The sequence below is a fragment of the Giraffa tippelskirchi genome, chromosome 13 (assembly GCF_054371585.1).
Source record: "Giraffa tippelskirchi isolate mGirTip1 chromosome 13, T2T-mGirTip1v1.2.pri, whole genome shotgun sequence".
NCBI classification, from domain to species: Eukaryota; Metazoa; Chordata; class Mammalia; order Artiodactyla; family Giraffidae; genus Giraffa; species Giraffa tippelskirchi.
The window spans coordinates 2,667,338-2,689,056 of record NC_137287.1 but is presented as its reverse complement, the minus strand read 5'-3'; the positions used below and the strand labels follow the sequence as shown (position 1 = coordinate 2,689,056).

Here is a 21,719-nt window from a genome sequence, read left to right as displayed (position 1 = left end):
ATGACTTTATCACTTTTGGTGATACAGGCAGGTCCCTCTCCATCTCAGCCACAAGGGTGCTGATTGAGAGAACTGATAAGTAAATGAAGCAATGAGTGGAAATCAAGCCACAGAATGAACGTAGCATTTGGACCATCAACTCGGCAACCCTCCCCTAGAAGGAAATGAGGTTGGTAGAAGGTGACCTGTTCTGAGTGACCCAAGGTGACTCCTAGTGACTGTTTTCCACCTTTTCTTCCAGGAATGTCTACTGCTTTTCACAGCCCACAGAATTGGAGACTCTGTCGGGTCAGCACTTCTCCTGAGCCAGTCTCTGCAGCTGGAAAGAGAGACACCGGCTGGGCTCATGTTTGCTATTTCATTCAAGTACTCCAACAACATCATGCAGATTATGCAAAGCTGATCTGCAGGACTCCCGAGTAAATTCTAGACTATCATTACAATCCATCTTCTCCGCAATCTATGTAAACAGCGGAAATCGGTTTAAAATAACAGTTAATCAGAAAAAGCGTGCACTGGCCATGGAGCTACCTGATGTTTGGGAGATTCACATGTCAAACAAAATTAATGAAGTGACACCGTGAAATGCCCGCAGGGAGATTCACAAGGTCTCATGGGGCAGGTGCGTGTGAGCGTCCAGGCCTCCGCAGAGGAAAGTGACTGACGTCTGCCTCCTTCTTCTCACCCCGTATCAGTTGGCAGAACCCAACCTAAAGACGCTATCGGCCCATGGACAATGCTGTCAAGTCAGCTGAATTTAGCAGATGAGAGGACAGCGCGTCGCTCAACAACAGTTCTGTGTGCGAACATGCTCGTGTGTGTCTACCTGAGACACCACAGCGACCTGATCGGTTTCAAACTGGGAAACCCCGGCGTCCCGCACGATGGCGGCTCCTCTCTCACCGCCCTCAAGGCGAGGTCCGTTTTCCTGGTTGTGAGCAGCCTGGCATGTGAACACTCAGGGCCTCCCTCGCCTAGAAGAACATCTCTTCACTTCTGCTCACCCTCTGTTTGCTGGGGATGGAGCTGTTGGTGGGATGGCTGGTCCCAGCAGTGGCCACACCACGGAAGGACGCCCGATTCCTTACAACTCCACCACAGCCACGCACCCCGATTCTCCTCATCCTGAACATGTATGATCTCAAGTATCGGTGACTTAAGGGTCTATGCAGCATTCACGGGCGTCTCCCTCCCCAGGTGACCCTACACCACTACCCGCCTCTCAAGGAGGGGAGAAGCAGCTCACGGCGTGGAGGAACCGCGGGCCACAACTCTGCTGTGTGGACAGCGTGCTGGGTGGTGTCAGTAATTCCAGGTGGTTGAAGGCTATGGCTGAGTTCCTGCGCTGTGACAGTTGTCGTGGTTTTGATGCACTTGAATGTCCTCCCTGCATTAAACAGTCCTGACACTTTGTGGGGATAACAGATCTTGCATAAAGAATCTCAAGAATCCTTTTTTAAGTGTCCTGCATAAGAAAATACCTGAACACTGAAAAAGTTTTGTGTATCCCTTTCCAAACTCATTTTCCTCAATTCTTTATGCACCAGGCACTGAGGGGAAAGCCTTCGGGACCAGCTTGCAGGCTGGAGAGGCGCAAGGCCAGCAGCCACTGGGTTCTTCTTCTAAGACAAGGAGAAGACCGCGGGAGAGAAGGCTGGGCATTGTGCTGAACACGGACGCGCACTGGCCCACTGGTGGGAACTGAAATAGAAACAGCAGGCGTCCGCCATAATCAGACATCTATTTACGCTTCATTTATTGACGTGTCAGGCACCATGCTTGGGTTTGGGGGTGCAGCCCCCAAATAAGATCCATCAGATGCAGCCCTTTCCTTCAAAATTTTCACAGGCTTGTAGGGAAGACCAGTCTGAACCTCACAAAATAGTGTGCTGGTCACAGTATTGGGGCTCCCCAGGTGGCGCTAGTGGTGAAGAATCCGCCTGCCAATGCAGGAGACGTAAAAGACTTGAGTTCGATCCCTGGGTCGAGAAGATCCCCTGGAGGAGATTTCCAGTATTCTTGCCTGGAGAATCCCATGGACAGAGGAGACTGGTGGGCTACATGGGGTCTCAAAGAGTCGGGCAGGACTGAATTGACTTAGCACGCAGGCACAGTCATTTAAGATGGGTTTGATTGCTCCCTGTGTCTTTCAGCAGCAGCTGAAGGGCAAGTCTTCTCTCCCACAAGGTCATCTGCACAGATACGGGTGTTGGACTCCACCTGCCTCCAGGCCCCGCATCTCGGCTTTGTGCCCAGGCTGCCTCTGCTCCGTCCCCACTCAGACCCACCCCTGTTGGGCCTTTCATTGTAGTATCTCCCTTGGGCACTCGGCTTCAACCTTGACCCTGATGTGAACTACAGGCCAGTTGATGCCTGTTTTGAAAGGGGTTCATGGCCAGCTGAGCCAACACCCTGTAGTGCTTGAATTCAGTGATTTTTCAAACTGCAGGCCACTACTGGTCTGCAGACCAGAAACTCAGCTTAGTGATCACAGCCTGCATTTGTTAAAGAAGGAAAGAATGAGACAGAATGGAATAGAGCAGAAAATATTAAAAACCATCATACACTGTCAGGGTAAGTATTGTTCTGTGAACCTTTTGTTTCAGTTGTGTGTGTGAGTGTGTGTGTCTGTCCTGGGTTTCCATGTAAAATAGACTTATTGTGCCTATTTTTCATTCCAGTAAAAAATATCCACAAGCTATTGCCAACCCACTTGAGCACTGAAAATCTGGAAGCAATTTTTGCCTATGTTTATATGCAGAATGAGAAGGAAAAGCATAAATTTGAGCACTTCCCAGCATTTTCAACCTGTGTGACCTTTGGAAAGCTGATTACCCCTCTGAACTTCTATCTTTTTCTCTGTAAAACAGGGACCGCGGGGCCTCTCTCACACAGCGGCTGGGGGATGGCCGCAGAAGGCAAGAATGTAAGTGGACAGTACACAGGACAGTGAAAACTGGTGTACAGTGGCTCCCCCTGAAGAATTCGATTCCTACCCTTTCCTGAAAGATCTCAAAGACCAAGTTAGGCCCATACCTAAAGGAACACCCCGCATCACTTTGTTCAGTTCCTACTGGGTGTTTCAGGGGATGCTGGGAGAATCTAACATTAGCCTGTCTGTGGGCGCAACCTGAGGTCTGAAAAGTCATAAGGACGGAAAAACAAATCTTTTTGTGCAATGTCATTTATGCTACATTGAGAATTTCCCAAGAGGAGATAGGAATGGAGCTTGCAGATCGCTCATTTATAACCCTTACTTTAGAGAACTGTGCGAAGCCCAAGTGAACATTCAGGGGCTTTTACTAATGTTTTAGAAACCTGGATAACCAAATGTTTTTCCCCATTTCTCTCTAAATATGGAATAGTTCTCTTTCATTAGAAGGTAATGTTCTGAAACCAGAATAAATCATTACAGCACAAAAATACCTGTTACAAGAAGAAAAATGATAAAGAAATAAAACCAGAAAAAATTAAAATCTTGGCATGCTCAAGAATGATTTATAGTATAATTTGTCTTTGAACCCTTTATAGAAAAACCAGCATTTGCATCTTAATGGGCCCATTTAAGGAAGGAATTCTTGCCTGGAGAATTCCATGGACAGAGGAGCCTGGCAGGCTACAGTCCATGGGGTCGCAAACGAGTTGGACATGACTGAGCGACTAACACACTTAAGGAAGTGATAAAGTTTGCTAACCTCACTGGCTTGGGGCTTCCCAGATGGCTCAACGGTAAAGAATCTGCCTGCCACTGCAGGAGACACAGGAGATGCGAGTTCCATCCCTGGGTTAGGAGGATCCCTGGAGGAAGAAATGGCAACCCACTCCAGTACTCTTACCTGGAGAGCTCCGTGGATAGAAGAGTCTGGTGCAGGCTTAGAGTCCATGGGGGCACAAAGAACCGGACACGAGTGAGTGACTGAGCACGCCTCAAACACCTACTTGGTCTGCCCTGGCCCTTTACAACTTGAACACCTGGGAATCTCTAACACAAACGGTCTCACTTCCTAGCTTCTCATATGCCCCACCCGCCATGACCTTGCCCGTCAATCCCACTTAATAGATGTTGTTAGCAAGGCCTCGTGACCTTCTCTTCCCTGCAGAAGGAAGTTTCCAATGTGAGAGATTCACCTACACATGGGCTTTCTTGCTGGCTCAGTGGTAAAGAACCCACCTGCAAAGCAGGAAACACAGGAGATGTGGCTTCGATCCCTGGGTCAGGAAGACCCCCTGGAGGAGGAAATGGCAACCCACCCCAGTATTCTTGCCTGGAGAATCCTATGGACAGAGGAGCCTGGCTGACTACAGTCCGTGGGGTCGCAAAGAGTCGGACACGGAAGCGAGTGAGCACGCACAGAAGCAGCATAGACGCGGAGCAGCGAGCCTCTTCACACGGCTCCACCCGCGTGGACTCGGGGGCCCAGGGTGTCAAATTCCCACTGTGATCACCCCAAGTGAAATGGAAGACAACTTAAGTTCATTCCACAAGTTCCTTCTGAGCCCTTCCAGAAATCAATATGCTTTTGGTTTCAAGAGGAAAAAGCCAGGGAGTCTAAGTTCTGCATAACTAAACACCCAGTATAATTATGAGCACCTTTCCTACTGCCAATGTCTGCTTCAGCAACTTTCTAATCATCCAGTGAGGGAGGAAAAGCACTGTAGTCATCTGAAGCAATCAGTCGTTGGAAGTCGATGCTGACGCAGTGTTTGGCTCCGCAATCAGTTTCTGTTAAAAACCGTCCAGCTAACGGTGAGAGACGGTGAAGCAGTCGCGTGACCGCAGGGTTCTCAGGGGAGCCTCAGGGTGGCTGGGGTCGCACACACTGTCAGGACGCGGGCCATAACTGAAGCTTTTACTGCATCTCAACAATAAACGGGACTGAGGAGAGCCTGGGGCGTGGCAGGAGGTGGTGGTTCTCACCACGTCCGGGATCAGCTCGCTGGGCTCAGAGGTATGGCTCCCTTATCCTCCTTCAGGAGCCCCACTGAGGGAAGCCCCTGGAGACCGAGGCCGCGCGCTCCGGGAGCCGGGGACGCACATCTCCGGGCAGCAGCCCTCCCACCCTCATTCCCGCCCCCGTGCCCTCGCCCAGGCCGGTGCGGCGTTGTTCACATGTTCTCTTTGCGGGTGACCGTCTGACACCCACACGCCCCCCTGACAGCAGTGGGCACCCCTCGAGCTCTCCCGGCATTCCGACACCTTCTCAAGAGGAGCCTTATTAAAGTCGAGATAAATCACACCACGTCTCCCCTGAATGCTCCAGCCCACACGGCTAATGGGAGAGGAGAAGGAGGCTGGCTGGATGGCGGCTTGGCTCTTCCCGCAGCTTTGCTCTTCCCTTTGCTCCTGCTCCTCCACGGTCTCCTGACTGGTTCCAGAATCGTGAGTACACACATTCCAATAATTTCCCAAATTAGGCTGACGAATAATTAATCTTATGCGTAATTCACCCCCCCTACTCCTGTAACACTCCAGCATCTTAATTATTCCCTTTTCAGCTTCAAGGGCCAGTTTGGCCGGCCAGGCTTTCTCAGCGATGGCTGCGAGCAGCCCTGGGACACACAGAGGGTTCTGCAGTTGCCGGAGCAGAGCTGCCGAGCTCCGGGAGGGGGCCGAGGGGTCCGGTGACACCAGTCTGGGTGGTTATGAAGGACCAGGAGGCGCTCTGCCCGCAGCGGCTATGGGACGGGCTGTCTTTCCAGTTTATACCTAGAAACTGTACATCCTTCGCGTGACTCCTCAGCAGGAGTCGCTGGACAAAGTGGGGCAGACGCTGCTAGCTGCCCTCTGCTTGCCCTCCCTTCTTCCTTCCTTAATAATGGACGGAAATGTGCCCAGCTGAGGGACCCTTTCCAGGCTCTCTGGCACAGAGACAGTCCATGCGTTGTAAGCATGAGTCTGTGGCAGATGGGACTTCTAAGAAAGTTCCTCAAAGGTGGTCATATTTGACTATTTGGCCACAAGGCCGACCCTGTGCCTTCCTCCTTCTAGAATCTGGATGTGATAGCTGGCATCACAGTAGTCAGTTTGCAACCGTGAGGCAAGTGCTACAGACAGCAAAGCAAAAAAGGAGGACCTGGTTCTCTCGTGACCATAAAGCTGCCACTATGACTCCACAGAACCCACTGCCCACTCTTTTGGTGTCAGATGAAAACACATCCCCACTTCATTTAAGTTACTGTTCCTTTGGGTCCATTTCTAGCAGCCAGACTCCATTCTGAACCATTTAAGCAGCTACACTTACTTCCCTGATGCTGTCCCAGTAAAGCCCCTTTGCAGGGGTGCCTTCACAGTGATGGCACGTTCTTGGGAGTGCCCTGGCTGCAGAGCCTCTAAAGTAGGTTAGTGACGCCGAGTGTGTGGGTGAACGGGACTGCCTTCCTGAGAACAAGGCCAGATTCTGTTCTCATTTTTGATCTTGTTTCACGAATGTTAGTCTTCACTTCTGGTCGAGGCTGAAGGCCAAGGCTTGACAATGAGACAGGTGTCCCCTTCACTCTTAGGGCCCTGGCCCGTTGTGTGACCCCGAGCACATAGTAGGTACTCACATCAATTCCTCAACATGTGTCCTTGATTTTACTAATAGCAAAGAAATTGACCCCAAATTTCTTTTTGTACAACTACCAAGATGGAGACATTCAAATACCACAATCGATGCTGGTCAGGGTGGACGGAGGAACACAGACAGCAACATGCATGTGGTGTCACGGCTCAGCATCAATAGCCTTTTCACCTACTGCTTCCTTTTCTCTTCACAGCTGCCCTTAAAGTAGTCAGGGCGGGTGGAAATGTCAGAACTTTACAGATGCAAAAAAAAAAAGCAGAGGCAGAGAAGAGCTAAGATGTTTCTTGAAGGCAGATAAGTAGTATTGATAAGTAATACGAGTCAGGCTTTATGGACTCTGGGCCAAGGCCAATTCTGGGGCTGTGTAGGCAGAAAAGAGTGTGTGTGTGTGTGTGTGTGTGTGCGCCCTTGTTGAGTGTTCCCCGTGTAAGTGAGCCCCACGTGAGCCCCACGTGAGCCCCACGTGAGCGAGCCCTGTGCTGAGGGGCCAGCTACTTCCCCTGGCCGTGCGTCCATCCTGATTGGCCAGGTGTGGAGCCCAAGGGACCAGCCCTAGGGCTCAGGCATGACCCTCAGACAAAGAAGGGAAGCATCAGAGGCTGACACGGCCTGAGAAGCTCTGCTGGTGACCGAGGGTCCAGGGCAGGGGCAGGGCAGGGCCTGGAATCAGAGCATGGAACAACTGACTGAGTTCCAGTGCTCCGGGTCAGCTGCCTGGGCATTACTACTGCACAGAGCACACGGGTCAGGGGGTGCAGAAGACACCAGGAAAAGACGCCAAGTTCCCCAGAGGAGGTGTGTTTTCTGAGTCCACACCGAGGTTGCCGGATCACAGCCTGCATCAAGGACACACAGAAAGTCAGAAACGTCCTCAAGTGAGCAAAGACATGGATTATGATCACCCTGGGGGCCCTGAGACCTGCTGAGGTTCTTAGCTCCAGGCTCCACTGCCAGCCACCTAGTACCCGGGCAAAGGAATGGTGACCCAGTGACGCAGGCGGACATGCAGATGGGAAAACCGCACACGACATCAGCTCATAGACAGCTAAGAAGAGAGAGATTCTGAACACCTCTGCACCCAGAGCCAGTGGAAGTCAGGTTCTCACCCACGCGAGGAAGCAAACTACCCCCAACCTCACCCGAGCCGAGGCATCCAGAGACGGCTCCATGCGGAGTCAGCGACCCCCTCCAGCCGCGTCCAAATCCACGAGCCCCTCGTGCTGGAGGGGCAGCCACGCTCCCAGAAGTCAGGCCGGATGAATCCCCTGCGGGGCCCCACTGACCTGAGAGGGGCCAAGGGCACCCAGAAAACAGCGCTGTTGACTCAGAAGACCCAGTGTTAGCGCTGCTCCACCTGCGTTAGCCCAGCAACCTCAGACCCGCTCAACGCGAGCAAAATGTGCCCTGTTTCACCCCAGAAACTGCAAGTGAGCTGAGGAGGGGACTGGGCTGGTCCCATGGGACAGGACGCCCCAGCGAGAGCTCCTGTGGCAGGCTGGATGAGGTGGAGGGGCAGCCCAGAGAGAATGTGTGTGAAGCTGCACCGCACACACCCGTGGTTCCTCACAGCCAGGTCAGCGATCGGGGGAGTTCATCAGCTCACAGCCGGACCATCGCTCTGCCGTCTGCAGCGGCTGCCCCACCCTCGGGCCCCTCCGGCCTCGCCCACACACCTGCCAACAGGTCTCTTTTCCTCACAGAGCGCTTTGATCACGTCGCTCACAGCCTAGACCCTCTCGCTCACAGCCTAGACCCTCCCCTGGGGCGGCGGGATAGACGCGAGACGCAGCACCCCACAGCCCTTCTCGGTCAGGGGGAGACTGTGCCCTGCCTGCACAAAACAAGAGGACGCCAGCAACGCGAGGAATCCGTCGCTGTAAACAGTGCCGGGGGATTGTTAGCAGCGGTATTTGTCATTTTAACTGTTTCCAAATTTATTGTTATTCTATTAAATGGACTAATTAAAGCAAGCGTTAACAGAGCAGGTTTTCAGCTATTTTCATTTTCCAGTGAGTGATCCAGAGGCGCGGGCAGACACACAAGCCCTTCCTGTTGTCCTGCATGTTAAGTCTCTCTGCTCATCACTGTGAAGGCAGGGCTGACGGCACTTAATTCGTGAGGAGGATTTATGGACTCAGGGATGACAACAGACAGCCGATCAATACGGGATGATAATGACAGCATGTAATATCAAGGAACATTAGGTCTCAGGCATGATTTGGGGAGAGAAGTGGGCAGTTAGGAACCTTATCACTTGGAAAAGGTCAAGGCCTGGTAGCAATAAAAACACCTAAGCAAATAAACTCACACCTGTGAGTCAGGAGAGGAGAGAACTGCTCATCGAAAAAGGGTTTTAGATTTGGTGGGAAAATTGCTTCCCAGGGCCACGCTCTGGTGCGCCATTGTGTCAAGAGAGGGTCTATTTGTTACTGCAAAGAGCATTAAAAGTGAAATGCAGATGTGGAGAGTGTCTCTGAGGGTCCAGCCCTTCCTGGGGCCGAGAACTGGACCCTCCAGAAAACAGTGGAATTAACTGGAAATAATGGGGTTGGGTCTTAGCTCATAAATGTAAGACCTGCTGGCTTTATGGCATTCTGCCTGGTCAGTTTCGGGGGGTGGGTGTGGGGAGGAGTTTTTACGGATCTAGTGAATTGTTTGCTTGTGTAACTGAAAAAGGAAACCCAAAGTCAGGGTGGAGAGCACCGAGGCGCAAACCCCATTACTGATAATTGTATTACGTTGCTACAAACAAAACACTAAATAATCATTTTCTTCCAAAAACATTCACCGTTTCACACAGGACTCCACAGCCACCTTCACTGCAAAATATACCGTTATTCCTTTCAGAAAAAGTCAATTCCACAGGACTTTTCAGGATAAGTGGACCACTTAAAGGATGTGTAGAGACACATTCCGTCCTTAGGAGCCAGAAAAAAGCAGACAGAATAATATATCCAATCCCTTTCTGTGGTTTTGTTATAGTTTACGAATAGAAGGAGAGATTAAATTAAATATGTGATTCATCCCCTTCTGATTGCTCCCTAGAGGACTGAACACTCTATTTTTATTTCAACAGAGATAAATACTTCAAATATTGAATGAGTTGAAATATTTCAAAATATTTCAACTCACTGCTCCAACAGAACTTTGCATGTCCTGCTCCCCAATGAAGACCGTGCCGCCTCGGGCAGGCTCACCTCCTTGAAGGGTGTACTCAGTCACCGCCCCGCTGAAGACGCCCAGGCCGGCTCCGTTGTAGGCAGCCACCTGTATCTCGTACTGGGTCCAGATGATGAGCTCGGTCACCAGGCAGTAGCTGACCTCGGGGCTGGTGATGTTCCTCTGCTGGTACTCCCCGGGCAGGCCGGCCAGGCGGTACCTGCGGCAGACCAGGAGAGATGACTTGAGCCAGAGACTGGGTTTCCCCAAGGTTCCTCCACGCGGTTAGAAGAGGTTGGGGTAGACAGACAAGAATAAAGCCCAGAGGTCCGCCCCAGATGACACAACTTCTACTTCCATCACTAAGAAGGTCTGATCTAATCTCACAGTGACTATAAGCTCTGGGCTAACAGACCTGACGCTTCAACCACGTTAGGGTTTAGGAAAAATGATCCCTTTTTAAGTGTCAGTCGTCCAGGGGGTACAGTAACTCAGGACCACAATTTTCAGACGAGATTTCTAGTGGGTTGCGGCTATAAATCAGTCCTAGAGGCCCCTTCCTCCAGTGACTCTGAAATGACGGAGGAAATGAAGTGGGCAGCACAGTGTCCCTTGGTGTCCGGGGGCTGAGCTCCCTGCTGGGCTAGGGCATGAAGTCCACAGTCAGAATGATTGGCTTTCAAAGGCGCTCACACTCCTAAAATACGGGTCCACTGCTAAGAGCGGCTCTTAGGGGACCTGTGAGAGGGCAGTATGCAGGCTCTTTTGTGGACGAAAGGCGGAGAGTTAAAGTTGCATTTATTTAAAACAACGACATACACAACTCTGGACACAGAAAACATATTAGCTGGGACACTGCTATTCGCACAGTGAAAGGACTGTGGTAACATTATTTTGAGTGATGGACGTCTTCCATGATCATGTGTGCAGAAATTGATCGTTCCTCTGGGTAAACTGAGGGGCGAGAGCTGTGGGAATAACTTCCAAGAGCGTGGAGTTTCTATCTGAGAGCTGGCTCCTTCCTCAAGAAGACACGTCTCTGATGCTCAGTGGGGATGGCAGAGGTGCAGGAGGACACAGACCTGGAGTGGGGCGGGAAACACACCCACTCCCCATGGCAGGCTGGGGCCTTCAGGCGCCTCCAGAACGCTGAGCGACCCTGCAGAGTCCCGGTAGTCACTGCGCCGTCCCCAGGGCCACAGGGCCTGGACGCAGGGAAGGGCCTGAGCCAGACTCACTCGAACCAGCGTGTCAGCAAGGCTACCGCCCTCAGAAAGAAGAACTCCGAAAACCAAGCCTGGACTGGGAAACAGCTCTCCGAGAAGAGTGATGACTGAAAACGCACTCAGGATGTACAGACACAGTAGTAAAATGTTCTTCGTGAAAATCAGGGTTTTCTGAGACTCATCTTTGAGCCCTTCCTGCTACAGGCCACTTGTGCGCGGTGAGTCCTGCCGGAGAGGAGGCAGAAATGATCTAGAGCAGGCAGGCCACGAAGAGCACAAAGGCCCAAGGCCTTCCTGTTTCGCGTCTGAGAGGAGCAGCAGAACATGGGCCCGCAGAGGCCCTGGGGCCCGCAGCAGCCTTGCGGGGAGGCGCTGGCACACGCAGCGGCGCTCCGTGATGGGCGAATGTGAAAGAGGAGGCCTCACACCCATCTGTGCTTCTATTCCAACCTGTCCGATCCCGCTGAACCTCACTGGACTCCCCCGCCAGGGGTGGGCGCCGCTCACGGCGGGCTGAACCGAGTCTACCACAGGACGGCCTGTCTTCTAGACAGGGAAGGCTTGGTGTGGCCTCATCCGAGTACCAGCCATCTCCCCATCTACAGAGCAGGGACTCTGAAAATAAATGGCCCTGGGACAATCAGGCATTTTGAAAAAAGGCAAATATTGGCTCCCACCCACACCAGACCCTGGAGTAGCCTGGCACGTGCCTGGGCCCAGGACCGCGGGTACCCAGCAGGGTACAGCCAGGCGTGGCTGCTGGAGACCCTCGCTTCACCGTCCGGTATGCACTCCAGGGAGAGCAAAGCAAGCCGCCCAGAAGACCAGGCTGGGAAGAAGATTCATGAGCTGGAGGGTCTGAAGCCAACTCTTCACCTCTCTGAGCCTTGGCTTCCGCCTCCCTAAGGTGACGTGGTAATGATGGCATCCTGTGGGGTCGGTTCGAGAATAGGATGAAACAATGGGTGCAAAGGAGCTTTGATGGATTAAAGCCCCGCCCCCAAAACACTTCTCTGTTGGGAACACTGCTTGTGCAGGAAGCGGGCCAAGAGAGAACCCTGGGTCATGAGGAACTGAGTCTGCCCACCCGTCTGCTCAGACCTGTCTCTACGAGGCGGGGAGGGGCCACCGTGTCGATTCCTGGCTCTCCCTTCCGGCAGGTAGCGTGCTCCATTCTGACCAGCGGCTCAGGGCGCTCTTGTAATAGTCACAGAATGTCTAGGAAGGTCATAATTAATAACAGAAGCACAGGGCACTGTCCGCTGAAGGGCCGGATACGTTGCCCAGGAGACCGCCTCAGAGAGAAGAAGAAGATTCTTTACATAGAAATAAACAGGAGAATGTTTTTAAAGGACACAACCCCTCTGTTCCTCTCCAAGAAACACCCTGCCCATTATTATGAATATTTTATCACTGTGCACGTACCCTAACTACTTCTTATGGCCGGAGCTGCGGCAGTGATTTATTTCCATTTTTTTCTTCTGTGGCCCGTGCTGCTGGTCTGACATGGAGCCCGCGCCCCGGAGGGTACACGCTTGCAAACAGAGCTGATCTGCAGACTGGAGGATTATTCGGAAATGTTTCCCAGCAAATTCATTTTGCCATGGGTCTTTAATTTTTGAAAACTTGGGATATTCACAGCCTGTGTGGTACACCCGCGTCTCGGGGCTCTCTGGATTGAAACCCCTGCAAATATGGATGACCTCTTTTCCAGCGCTTGCCTCCACTGACAACATCACAGAAAATCCTTTTAAGAGTCGTAATCCCACAAAACAGGGAAGTGTGCCGTGCCCGACGGGGCCTCGTGACATCAGAGAGCTTGCGTTAGGAAACTCCACGCCCTGAGCCTGGCTCTGTGGCCTGATTTTTAAAGTCCTTACTTGGCAGATGGAGCCCAGGGAAACTTTTCCTCCCTGTGGTCAGAAAAAGACAGAGGCGGATGGGATGACAAGCATGTGAGGCGGAGGCCGGTCCAGAGAGGAGGCCAATTATCTTCATTAGTTGATGAGCAGGGAGCCAGGGGACAGCTGGGCGAGCAGTGAGGAAAACCTGGGCTCGAGCAGTGGGAAGTGCTGGGCTGCTTTCCCGAGGGAGAGAGACCAGGCTCTGGAAGCACTCGCGGGCCCAGGGTCCACAGGCACCCCCTGCCCGCAGGGGACCCATCGGCAGTCTCCTCTGTGAACCAGGGAAGGGAGGCTAGGGGCTCAGAGACTGAGGGGGCCCTGAGTGCGGGTTCAGCCCTGCGGCCCTCGTGCAGCCGGGGGACGGCCGCATTTGAACCTCTTCAGGCAGATAATGATCTGGCTTGTGTTCAGAGGATAATTCATATGCTTGAGGACAACTGGAGAACAGCAGTGAATTGGTTGTGACAGGCACACATCACGTGCATATAGATAAATGTGTATTAAATGATGAGCGGGTGATTACATAAATACATGCTGGGAATGAGCCGACTGTGCAGACAACGGAGTTAAAGAAGCAACTCTCTCGTAATGTTTTACATTTAGCTAAGAAGTTACATCGCTCCATGTTAGACCTTTGTTAACCTGGTGTCTCCTGATCACAGGTTTAGCACAGGCGCGGGCTGGGCGTCTGCGAAGTGCACACCTACCAGCCCTGCCCCCGGAGGCTGGTGATGGGTACATCCATGGCTGCGCAGTCTATTAGGAGGGAGTTAACAGTTACCTTTTCAATACTGTTTTACTTTCTTTTTTTTTAGTAGTTTGTATGGACAAACTACTAAAACAATCACTTTTGCTGCCATTTTAAACTTAGCAGTAGTTTTTGGCAAAGCAGGTTCCTCTGCCAACCCAGCCAGGGCTGGCGTGGTTCACGCGAGGTGCTCAGAACCTCAAAACCCCTCCCAGAGGAGCAGAGAGAGCGACTGGCCACTCCTGGGCCATGTCTGGTCTGCAGCTGGGAGGGTGTGGCCCACCCTGTGTTTTAGAACGTACTGGTTTCATTCCCAACATTGGAAAACTGTGAGAATGCATGTAAAAAAGCCAGACTTTTACCTTGTTTTGGTAATGCTGGAAAACCTGGCAGCCCAACATACTGGCATGGTAAAAACTGGCTTGTAATGAAAGCAATTGTATTCTTCTTAATTAAAAACCATTACACTTTAGAATGCATACCTCTGGTAAGAACCTACAGTAAAAGGATTTACAAGGAATAAGCACACCTTACTTCCAGCTTGGAACACTCCCCTCCATTCTGCTAAACTGCACCCCCTGAGGGTGTGTACGCATCAAGGCTGCATCTGAAGAGCCTGTCCCCGAGAGGCTGCCCACAGGCGCTCATTCTAGCTGGTGGCCACAGTCTCCACCACCCCCGAGACACCTGCCGCTGGCCTGAGTCTCTTGATTACCGCTGGGCTCCTACAGACATCTGAGCTTGCAACCTCAGCAAGACGGACACTGGACTGTTCACAAAGGCTTGAACATGGTGGGGCATGGGCTACTTGCCTGAGGATGTATCCACGGAGCACCCCGTTGTGCTCCGTCTCTGGGGGCGGCTGCCACTGGACCATGATGGACTGATTGGTGCGCCCACTGGCCACTATGTTTTTCGGGGGAGCGCTGGGTGGCTCCTCGGGGAGCATCAGTCTGAAAAGAGAGGGCAGGAGGGGAGGAGAGATGAGCCCCAGGAGCACCGGGCCCTTGCTCCCATTCTCAATCTTGCTGAATCTTGAGCCGAACTGTGTACTCGAATCGAATGACGAATAAAGCAAAACACACAGCTGATCCGACAGGAAGGAAAAATCGATATAACAGGTCCCGGAAGACACAGGGGGTTAGCTTGTTCTGTCTGAGAGGCCCACGGTACCTCCGCCCTTTAAGGACCACCAGCCCCAGCCAGCCGGCTCATTGGCCCGAGTCCAGGGCTGCTTCCAAATCGCTTTCTTTAGTTCCTTCAATATTTCACACACCAAGCCCCCACGATTAGAAAACAGTCGTTTAGAGCTCGCAACACTTCCACCACCTGGGCCCGCCGAGAGCTCTGGCTGGGCGGGGAGGGCGCGCTGAAGTGCGATGAAGCCCTTTCCCTGGGTCACATCTAAACGGGTTTGAGAGCAGCTGCCCGCCTGGGTGGGGAGGACTCAGCATCAGGACCCACCAGGGAAGCGCGGGGTTTGCTCTGCCTCCCACGGACCTGCTGGGTGCTTACGAGTCCCGCCCCACAGGCGGTCGGCTGCACAAAGGGCCCAGGGACCCCGCCAGCTCTTTAATCTCGTGTACACAGGGGCTCTGTGATCGGGAATGACTCCTGTCTGCACAGTCAGAGCACCCCAGGGGCCTAAGAAACTTTCCTCCGCAGTGACGGAGCCCCGGCCCGCCCTGCAAACCCCAACGCTTCCTCTTGGTTACAGGCTTCCCACTCGTGTCTGTCCCCCGCTAAGGCCACTAAGGGCGGAGGTCGATGACCTCGTAGTGACCTTGATGATGGCCTCCCTCCGCCCCACGAGATGCTCACGCTCGGCTCCCCTCACCGCGCCAAAGCTGGCACGGCCGCTCACCTGCTCGTCTCCGTGCTGTACTGCCCCTTGCCCACCTGGTTCACGGCGCACACTCGGAATTGGTAGGTGCGAGCTGGGGTCAGGCCGCGTACCGTGACGCTTGTCATCTCGGGGCGGACGTCTGACAGATGCACTTTCCAGGGAGAGTCTGAAAGGAGGAGCAGAACAAGTTCGAACCTCTGCAGGCGCGCGTCTGAATGATAACGAGGGAACGCAAAGTGCATCCACATAACCCGTCTCAGTCGCTCACCAAGGCCGATGGAGAGGTTGGCCCCACTGAACGGACGGGCACACTGAGGCACCGGTCCCGTGGCCTGGTCCAGTGAGCCCGGCTCTGGACCCAGGCTTCCCGCTCCCAAGTTCAGCGGTGCTCACTGCCAACCCACGTAAAGGGATATTGTTTGTTCAGCCCACACGTGGCAGTTTAAATGGTACCAGAGCGTTGTTCCTCATTCCCGTGTTCACTGGGTAATGAGATGGCGCTCTCCGTCAGCTCACGCGGCAGATTGCAGATTTGTCTCCCAGAAAAGGATGCTGCACACGCCACCAAATGATAAATAAAAACTATATTCATTAACATTTTAATAAAAGAGGAAATGAGCATGATAAAGACAGATGGGCTGCGCATTCTGCCGCCCATCTGCGTGGCAGCCCGTTCCATCCACGCCCCTGAGCGGCTCTGGCTGGAGAGATGCGGAATGAACCCACAGCGAGTTTAGGATATCTTTCCCCCCGGCTTTCCGGGCAGGTGTGGAAGAGCGGCCCTCCCCCGCAAGGCTTCGGAGGGCTCTGCCGGGCCCCCACCCCTCCCTGGGACGTTCTCTGCAGAGTTTAGACAGGCTTTTTGGCTCCATCACCTCGTGGAGCCTTGGGATGAACAAGCGCCCTGTCGGGTCCACTCGGAAGTGCTCTGAGGCTGAACTGTGTCAAGTTCCCAGTGAAGTGAGACGGGGGGATGGGCGACTCTTCCGGGAACCAGACTGTCCTTCTTGTTCCTTGGAAACGGTGCTGCAATCGCTCGCCCACGCCTGAGAGTGGCACACAGCGGCGACTCGTGACCCTGGTGTCAGACAAGGCTCAGCTCGGACTGCACACAGGCCTGCCCAGCCCGCGCACAACATCACAGCCACTTCAGTGAAGACCTAGAGGCCTGGCTATGAGGACTTACAAGTCTGCACTTGGGGGGCTCATCAGAAACGCGCTCGGCATCTTTATGGGTGAAGAAGTAGCCATAAGCTGTTCCGCAATGAAATGAGGCCCTCAGATGCGACTCCTGCTGACCCGCATGCAGCGCCGTCCGCTCTAAGCCTGGACTCCCTGATGGAAGCTGCACGCTCTGCAGCATGGTGCCAGTTGGGCCGCGAAGGCTGAGTCTTTGTAATTATTCCAAATGAAGCTGCTCCCAGAATGGCCTTCTGGGACGGCAGTCCTCGCCACCAGCTGGGCGTTTCGGTCTTCCTGGCCTGTGCTGCTCGGGGACGCAGGTGATCTGCCACTGACAAGCATCGCCGCTCTTAAGTTCCCTTTAAAAATGCAATGTGCGCGTCTCCAGTCAATGACAGAAAAACTCGCACCAGTGTCTCCTTTGACTTTGGGAGCCCGAGACATCAAACAGCTCGTGGTCTGGTTTCTGGGCAGGTTCCCTTACAGAAAAGAGTCCTCTGTCACTACAGAGAGGGACAGAAGCTCCTCCAGTGTCAGCGTAACTGGATGTGGTTGGTGGGAACTGGGCACGCTGAGTCAGGCTTCAGAGAAGATACAGGTTCCATCCTGAAGATGGCTGACACCCAGTTGGAAAGACAGAGGCTGAAGCTGACTCTGAGTTCTTCCGCTTACAGTGCTTCAGTTTTGTTCCTGCTTCTTATAGGAAAATGTGTGTTATGTCTGCTCAGTGCTTCACTTGTGTCTGACTCTTTGCGACCCTGTGGACCGTAGCCGCCAGGCTGCTGGGTCCATGGGATTTCCCAAGCAAGAATACTGGAGTGGGTTGCCATTTCCTCCTCTAGGGGATCTTCCTGACCCAGGGATTGAACCCACGTCTTCTGCATTGGCAGGCAGATTCTTTACTATCGTGCCACCCAGAAAGCAGTAATATGTGTGGGGGTTGCAAATCAAAAGGCCACTGAACTCCACTTCACACCCGTTAAGACACCTGCTATCAAAGAGCAGACAGTAATGTGTTGGCAAGGACGTGGAGAAGTTGGAACGTTCGTACACCACTGGTGGGAATGTAAAACAGTGTAGCCGCTAGGGAAAACAGGGTGGCAGTTCCTCAAAAAGTTAAAAATAGGATTACCATATGATCCAGCAATTCCAGGTCGAAATACATACCCCCAAAGAACTGAAAGTAGGGTCTCAAACAGGTGTTTGTACACTCATGCTCTTAACAGCATTATTAATAGTAGCTAAAAGGTGGTGCGAACCAAGTGTCCATCAACAGATGAATGTACACATAGAATGTGGTCCATCCATGGGATGGAATATTAGTCAGCCTTGAAGAGGGAGGAAATTCTGAACTATGCTCCCACATGGATGAACCTTGAGGACATTTAATAGTGAAATAAACCAGACACAAAAGGACAAAAAAACACACAATTCCACTTAAGTGAGACACCTGGAGCAGTCAGATTCATGGAGCCAGAACGTAGAAGGCTGGGGGCCGGTTCCGGGGAGCTGTTTAATGGGACAGAGCTTCCGTTCTGCAGGATGAAAAGAGTCTGCGGATCGGCTGCACAACATGTGAAGGGTTAGGATGGAATGTTTCGTGTTGTGTGTGTCTCACCACAGTGAAATTTTTTACCTGATCTACACATAGCACAACGGGGGGTACCACGTGAGTCCTGAGACCAGGGCGGGGTGCTGATGCCTCTGGCCCAGGCCTGGCCCCGGTGGGGACTCTGCTGGACGCTCCCATCTTCACTCAGACTCTCGCGACTGTCCCCACCTTGCCCGTGCCTGGGGGGCCTGTCGGGCAGGTGGGGGCGCTCTTCCCTCCTCCCTGGAGACATTCTTCCCTCCTCCCTGTCTGCATTCTTCATGCCCAGGTCGGTCCCTTTCTCTGGGGGCGGCTCTGCACAGACCCTCCCCCCCGGGCCCTGCGGCTCCCCGGGCCCTGTGACCACTAGTCTGGCTCCGCTGCCGCCGGCCCCTGCTCCCTCGGTTCCCTCCCCCCACTCCTCGGTCAGCTCTCCCTTGTAACGGCCCCCTTGACCACAAGCCGAGAGCACGCCTGCTCCCGCAGGGCCCTGAGCCACACGACGATGAAAGCGTCTCTGCGTCCATCTCTTCCTGCAGACGGCAGGGTCTGGGAGCAAACAGCTCAACTGCTCAGCCAGGTACGGCGGCGATTTCACAAAGGGGCAGAGTCAGAAGGACAGTGGTCCAGCCCGAGGACTGAAGGATAAAGCGCGCAGGGCAGGGGCCAAGAAGCGCTCAGACGCCGCCTTCAGGCCCCACGCGGGGCCTCCCCCCTCCCACTCCGACTTGGCCCCACGTGACTCTCTGACTCGGGGCCATTTGTTCATGCGGGGTGTAAACAGCGCCTGAAAGTGCAGCCCGAGCTGCAGGAGCTGCTGCCCAGTCTGACTTGACAACAGGGCCTATTAATCTGCTCTAGACCCTGGGGCTCTGCTCAGTCCTCCTGCTGCATCTACAGGATTCTGTATTTATGCTTTTCCCTCTCCTGCTCGAAGATAAAAGATCTGGCAGGAAGAGAGATTAAACTGAAGACTGATACAAATGAACTTGATCCGTCTCATGGGCACTCTGATTTGTATCAGAAAAAAAAAAAAAAAGTGGTTGTGGGGAGGATTTGCTCATTCACAAGCTTCAGAATTGCTAGCTTGCTGAGAAGTGTTAAAATTTAAGGAGCAACTCTGTTCCTGACAATACGCAAAATCCCTTTAAAAGATTCTTCCCCAGGTCCTCACAGAAGAGTACCGTGAGGTGCTTCTCTTAGGGCTGGAATGCAGAACCTTTCGATAGAGGAAACCACCCCATAAAACTCTCAACAGCTTTTTTCCTGCCCCTTGGGGATGCCCATTGCTCCTCTGATCCAGAGTCTAAGTCTAAGTCGCTTCAGTCGTGTCCGACTCTGTGTGACCCCACAGACGGCAGCCCACCAGGCTCCACCGTCCCTGGGATTCTCCAGGCAAGAATACTGGAGTGGGTTGCCATTTCCTTCTCCAGTGCATGAAAGGGAAAAGTGAAAGTGAAGTCGCTCAGTCGTATCCGACTCTTAGCGACCCCATGGACCGTAGCCTACCAGCCTCCTCCGTCCACGGGACTTTCCAGACAAGAGCACTGGAGTGGGTGCCATCGCCTTCTCCACTCTGATCTAGAAGACTAAGGAATTCCAGCCTTCCCCAGCCTCTGCTCCACAGATGGGCATCACTGAGCTTCTCTCCTGGCTTCCAGTGCCCGGAAACCACAAGGCGGTAATCACCCCTCCACTCTGTCTGTTGGTTAAAAAGCTGGCGGTTTTCAGTCTTCCCAAATGAACCGGAAGCTTTTTTCGATATAAAAAAAAAAAAGAGCATCACCATTTTCTCAATTAAAGGTACTTGAGGAAGGAAACTACTTTCCAAAGAAAATTTCCTTATTGCCAAAAGAACCATTATTACTGTTAATACCTAATGTTTGTGCTGCTGTCTACCTTCTGGAAGCTCTTTCACATTCATGACCACACGAGACATCTGGGGAGGAGGCACTCTCTCCCCGCTTAACAGGCCGAGAAATCAAGGCTCCAGGAAGTTTAAGTAACTTCTCCCCAGATATACGGGCTGTCGCCGCCTAGGCTCCCGGGCAGTCCAACGTCACTGAGGGCAGAGCAGCAGGGCCTCCGCTGTCTCCTCTTGTGACGAGGTATGGGGTGCCCAGAGGTATGGGGTGCCCAGCAGCACCCGGGAGGTACACACACACACACACACACACACACACGTGCGTGTGTGCACACCAAGAAGGCACACAAAACCAGAGGCTGAGTGTCTCTGGGCAATAAAGACGATGCAGGAACCAGTTCGACGGCACCAGGAGGAAGCAAGCCGCCAGAGGCTGGAGACATTGGACAGGAAGCGCCTGGCCTGTGCGGCAGGGAGAGCAGGGGACGGGGTTGGGGAGGAAGGGGACGGGGCGGGGGCTGAGAACAGGGCAAGTGGATTAAGAGATGAAACAGGCAAAACCACCAACACGACAGACGGACCTGGTTTGGATCCTGATTCGGGCAAATCAACTGTGAAAAGGCTTTTTTAAAAAATTTAAATAGGGACACTTAAACGTGGACTGAGTGTAAGATGATATTAAGGATTCTATTAATTTTGTTTGGTGCCCCTGTTTGAGTATTTACTGCATCACCTATGGATGAAATGACAAAATCTCTGGGACTTCTTGTAAAATACTCGAGCAAAAAGAGTGGGAGAACTGATGAAACAAGTGCCGTCAACTATTGATGGTTTCTGAAACCGAACACAAGAATACTCTGTACCTTTGTGCGTATTTAGTATTTTTCCTAATGAAAAGTTTTTAGAAAGTGACTGTTTTGTCACAGCATTGCCAGCAGTGGGCATTACGACTGTCTTCAGTTGTACACTTGGTAGATGAAAAGATGAGATCTCACTGATGCTGTCCCTTGTGTTTTTTTTGTACAAATAAGAATGAACATGCTTTCATTAAAACAACTTCCTCCAGGTTACAGAGAGAGCTAAGTGGAAAAATAAGATGCAAATTTATTATTTTTCTAATTGTAATTCCACTGCTGATTTGGCTACAACTGTCTGCATACTATGTCTTCTGAAATAGAAGTATTTTTGTAAGAATTATAATAAGAATAGATATCCACCTAAGTGGGGCTTCCCAGGTGGCTCAGTGGTAAAGAATCCGCCTGCCAGTGTAGGAGATGCTGGCTTGATCCCGGTGTCAGGAAGATCCGCTGGAGGAGGAAATGGCGAACCTACTCCAGTACTCTTGCCTGGGAAATCCCATGGACAGAGGAGCCTGGCGGGCAAGTCCACAGGGTCATGAAAGAGTCAGACACAGCTGAGTGACCGAGCAGGCACTCACACGCACCCACTTAGAAAGCCACCCAGGAGATAAACTCCATTCGGATGCACCGAGTCACCGTCAGAGCCTCAGCACCTAGAAGAGGGCCTGACTCACCCCGGGACCCGGATTTGTCCTTTTTCTGGGGAAGCACCTGCCATGCCAGGCGCTGCTAGATGGCTCCATGGTGACCCGCAGTGGGCACCATTGTCTGCATCC

The 21,719-nt window shown here is 52.7% G+C and overlaps 1 protein-coding gene across 13 annotated transcripts in view; it reads right to left on the bottom strand.

Moving 5' to 3' along the window:
* SDK1 (sidekick cell adhesion molecule 1) overlaps positions 1-21,719 on the bottom strand; it is an 840,913-nt gene that overhangs the window by 243,305 nt on the left and 575,889 nt on the right. For 7 of the 13 annotated variants that reach the window (XR_014072185.1, XM_081552683.1, XM_081552682.1 and 4 more), the window contains 3 exons: positions 15,465-15,612; positions 14,413-14,553; positions 9,761-9,942 (listed from right to left, as the gene is read on the bottom strand). Coding sequence is in view for 4 of the 13 variants with exons in the window: in XM_081552683.1 (XP_081408809.1) it covers positions 9,761-9,942; positions 14,413-14,553; positions 15,465-15,612 (471 nt within the window). In the remaining 9 variants the exon portion in view is untranslated. Of the gene's footprint in view, positions 1-9,760; positions 9,943-12,049; positions 12,161-14,412; positions 14,554-15,464; positions 15,613-21,719 lie in introns of those variants that run through there. The other 6 variants (XR_014072186.1, XM_081552686.1, XM_081552691.1 and 3 more) reach the window with 3 other exon arrangements.